Source organism: Triticum dicoccoides, chromosome 2A, assembly GCF_002162155.2.
Source record: "Triticum dicoccoides isolate Atlit2015 ecotype Zavitan chromosome 2A, WEW_v2.0, whole genome shotgun sequence".
Taxonomy (NCBI): Eukaryota; Viridiplantae; Streptophyta; class Magnoliopsida; order Poales; family Poaceae; genus Triticum; species Triticum dicoccoides.
The window spans coordinates 25,137,990-25,142,234 of NC_041382.1; the positions used below are offsets into that span (position 1 = coordinate 25,137,990).

Below are 4,245 nucleotides of genomic sequence, written 5' to 3' on the forward strand. Positions count from 1 at the left end.
AGCTAAGTGGCGGAAAAAAAGGGAGAGTGATGAGTGTTAGTCACGTTGAAAAAAGGATTGTCGTTCGTAGCGTCAACAATATGCTAGAGTCGTTGCCGAGTCGGCATACTATTTCATGGAGATGTTAAGCGACTGTGTAGGCCACCATGGGCGTGTTCCCGGCAGCAACGGCATGGTGCTATCACCGGCAGCGACAACAACATAGGGGTGACAAGGACCAACTTCCTGTCCTTGCGGATGCAAATGATAACTAGGTGATTTGTTGAAGTTGGATATGATAAGAACATCTCCAGTATATCCTATAAAACCTCACGGGCTCTTATAATTTCCCATCGATTTATAGGATACGGTAAAATTTCGGCCGGAGCATATCCGGTAAAATGAAAGCCCGACCGATTGAGGCATGGCGCTCAAAGCAGGCCAGGGAGCATCGCGCCCTCTCCTACAGCAGTGGCCGGAGGGCGTGGAGCGAGTTCGATGAGATCGGGGAGACCCTTTGGCCGACCAGCAAGGGTCTCTGCGAGGTGAAGATCGAGGTCCACGAGGCAAAAGAGGCGTTCGAGGCAGGAGAAGAGGGCACGGCTGTGCGGCTCGAGGTGGCCAAGGAGGCGTACCAGCTCGCGTGTAGTCTCTACCGCTCCGCTACCGAGTACTACCTCAACGTCAAGCCCTAGAGTAGTTTAGAGTTAGGTTTATCTATACTATATTTTTAAGCTTGTGTCTTTAAATGTGTGATGAACTCCCGTGAACTATGGTGATGTGGAGTTTAAGTTTAAATTATGCAGTATTTGTATGTGAGCCATGACGGCGCGCCGAGGAGGCCGCGGACGTGCAGCAGGCATGGCGGTGACCGGCGCCAGCGTGCAAGGTCGAGTCCGCGGGCGTGACGAGGATGACGACAGGCGGCACGCCACAGCGACGGACCGACGCGTTCAAGACGACGTCGACGACGAGTCGGGGCTCCTGCTCGCAGGCCGCGCGTTGAGGTTGTGGCTTAGGGGGAGAATGTTAGACCTAAGCCACGCATGTGTGTGCGCGTCGAGCAAGGCCCCGGTGCATGGCTGCGTCGATCGCCGTGACGAGCGAGTCGTCCAAGTTAGCTAGCTGCATGTCTGGTGAATCGGTTGGATCCTGGAGTGGGTCTAGGAGAAGATCAAGTCAAGGATTTGTTAGCTTGACCAGCTCGTACGTGCATGTAGGAGTAGCCAGTACATGCGGTTAGTAGCGGCGCAACACATGAGTTAGTGGCCGGTGTGGTGACCGGGTCGTGTGTGTGCGTCTGGGTATAAAACTCCCTCCCCTGTACTGTTGTGTTGCGCCGGTACGAGCCGAGCCTAGGAGCCAGAGATGAGGTAGTCTCCGCCGGAACCGTGGTATGCGCCGGGTCGGTTGTGAGAGAGCTCCTCTGGATAGGCTGTGGTGTGTTGCTGCGCCCGGGTATGTGCCCAGTAAAGTGAGGCCGTTCGTGCGGCCGAGGCGCCGTTCGTGCGGCGGAGGCGATTGTGTGCCGGCAATATTTGTATGCTCCATCTTCCATCTTCGTTTGTGCGAGTGAGTGAAAGAGAGCGGCAACAACATTTGGTATCAGAGCTTGATGTCTTGGGCGTGCTTGCCGTGCCAGAGGCGTGGCAGCGATGGCGGCGCTCGCCGGCGGCTGCGCGATGGAGCTCCGGGCCGTGTGTCGGCCTATGGAGGTGGGCGGCGCTGCGGCTGTCATGGCGCGTGGCGGAAGCAGCGGGCGGTGACGTCGTACGTGCGGCGAGCGCGGAGGCCACGGAGGCGGCGGCGCTTCATGGCGGGGCGGCGTGGAGGCGCGGCACGACGGCATGGAGGCGCGGCACGGCGGCATGGAGGCGTGGCGCGGCGACCGGGAACGTCGACCACGAGGGACGCGGCGCGGTAAGCCATGTAGCCACTGTAAAGAAGGAAAGATTGGAGCGTTTGAGCGCCCGTGGCGGCGTTCGTGCGCCGGCCGGAAAATTTTGTGTCCACTGTTCTTCTTCCACCTCCGTTCGAGTGAGAGAAGAGGTAGCTAGAGGGCTGCGGTTCCAACATTGTATATCGGATCTGTTCTGCCTTGTTTTGGTAGGGCTAGTTGGGATAACATCAAAACATACCCGAAGTGACTGCGTAGGCCACCACAGGCATGTTGTTGGCAGCAACGACATCGTGCTATCACTAGAAGCAGCAACGATAACCCCTTCATGCTAGGGGCGACAACGACCAACTTCCTGCCGTTGCGGATGCTAATGATAACTAGGTAATTGTTGAAGTTGGATGTCATAAGGTTGTATGTGTGAAATTTACCAAATTGAGGATCACAATTCTGAAATTTCTTTTAAAGAAGTATTTTTTGAAGAAAAAAAACCTTCAATTCCTAGGGTGCTGGTGAGTTTGCAAGCGTGTAGGTGCATGAGTTTTTGCAGTGTGGGGACAGCGGGCGCACACGCTTCAGTGGACCCATTTGTCAGAGTAGTACTCCGTCTAGGGTTTCCATTTCCGCTTGGGCCTGCCGGGCGCCGCCGCTGATCTCGTCTCCACTCTCCCCGACTCCACCAAAACCACCACGCCGATGCTCCTCCGTTCTGGGCGGCGCCTGGCCGCCCAGGAAGAACCGGGGCGGACGGCCCCGCCGAGGAGGAGAAGCAGGGCAAGGTCGGACCGGCTCGCCGGCATCCCCGATGAGATCCTGCAGCAGGAGATCCTGCCCCGCCTCCCGGCCAAGTCCGTGCTCCGCTTCCGCGCCGTCTGCCGGTCCTGGCGCAGCCTCGCGTCCGACCCCACCTTCCTCCTCGACCACCACCGCCGCCAGCCGGCGCTTCCCCTGATTAGGTCCTGCCGGATCGCCGCCCGCGGCCTAGAATCCGGCCTCAACGCCATCCACCTCCGGTCCGCGAAGCTCGGCCCCTCTTTCCAGTTCCCATTCCGCGGCTATTTCGGCATCGCCGCCTCCTGCAACGGCCTTTTCGTCGTCGGCAGCTACATCATCTGCAATCCGGCCACGCGCGAGTGGGCTGCCATCCGGCAGGACAGGAAGCCCATAGAGAATCTCTCCGCCCTCTTCCGGCACCAAACTTCAGGGGAGTTCCGCGTCATGTACTGGAAAAACAACTCTATGGAGTTGATCTGTCGGCAGGAGTATTACGTCCTCACGGTGGGAACCAACAATTCATGGCTCGTCGATTGTCCGTTAACCGAGGTTTTGGCCGAGGAACCATCCATCTTTGGCGCGCCGGTCCTCCTCAATGGCAGCCTGCACATACACTGGAGGAGACGGTCAGGTGTTCGCTACCACAGGATACGGGTGTTCGACACAGTAGCAGAGACGTCGCGGCAGATGAGTCCGCCGCCTGTGAACCCCCGCCATGTCATGCACTTGCTTGACCTCGGTGGCAAGCTTGCTGCGTCCACCAGCAAGGATGGCATGACTGGGATGTCCATTTTTGTGCTTCAGGATCCTGAGCACGATGTCTGGGCGTTCCAGTACCAGATCAAACTGCCTGTGATGGAAATCAGGCGCTTTCAGGAGCAAGGTGATTGGTTGGCGAAGGTTGTCTCCGAGGAGGGGGACGTGCTTGTCAGCTGCTATGGCCATCTCCTGCAATATGACAAGAAGGGTAATTTGGTACGTAAGTTCAAGTATGATGATGACATGCCGGTAGTCATTCCTCACAGGTTCAAAGAGAGTCTTATCCAGCATACATTTTTCCGAAAGACAAAGAAGAAGAATGGATTCGTACTCACTCCTGGATAGCTGATTTCGCGCCATGTTAAATCTAAGTAAGTTTTTTATGCTACTTCTAAATTATAACTAGCACGATGTCCGTGCAATTATGCGGGAAACGCCTTTAATCATCTTTAATTTATTATTTATGCATTATCATGTTATTTTTAAGAACACAAGCTCAGAAATGAATATGCATGCCACTCATATTTGCTATTTGATTATTAGATCGGTACGTAGAATTAAAGCTGAGATTAAAAGCTACCTAATGTAGTTGGGAAGAATCTTTTATGTGGTATAATTACGCAAAATTAGTCTTTGGATCGTTAAGTGGCTGGTCATTTGCACATGATATTGATATATTAATATGCAAAACTAATAGAAGCCCACAATTTTCTGAATATGTTATATAGCGGGGCTGCATGGTCATCTGTATTGAACCTACATTTTTTTTTTGCGTGTGTATGATATCAGACCACTACACGGGAATAAAGTTCAGAATAGGAGCCGGCCGATTGTTT

At 54.5% G+C, this 4,245-nt stretch overlaps 1 protein-coding gene across 1 annotated transcript in view; it reads left to right on the top strand.

The window, feature by feature from the left end:
* Nucleotides 1–840: 840 nt before the first annotated feature.
* LOC119357478 overlaps nt 841–4,245 on the top strand; it is a 5,761-nt gene continuing 2,356 nt past the window's right edge. The window contains exons 1-3 of the mRNA XM_037624410.1: nt 841–986; nt 1,563–1,899; nt 2,489–3,780. Coding sequence (XP_037480307.1) covers nt 841–986; nt 1,563–1,899; nt 2,489–3,754 — 1,749 coding nt within the window. The 3' untranslated portion in view covers nt 3,755–3,780. The remainder of the gene's footprint in view (nt 987–1,562; nt 1,900–2,488; nt 3,781–4,245) is intronic.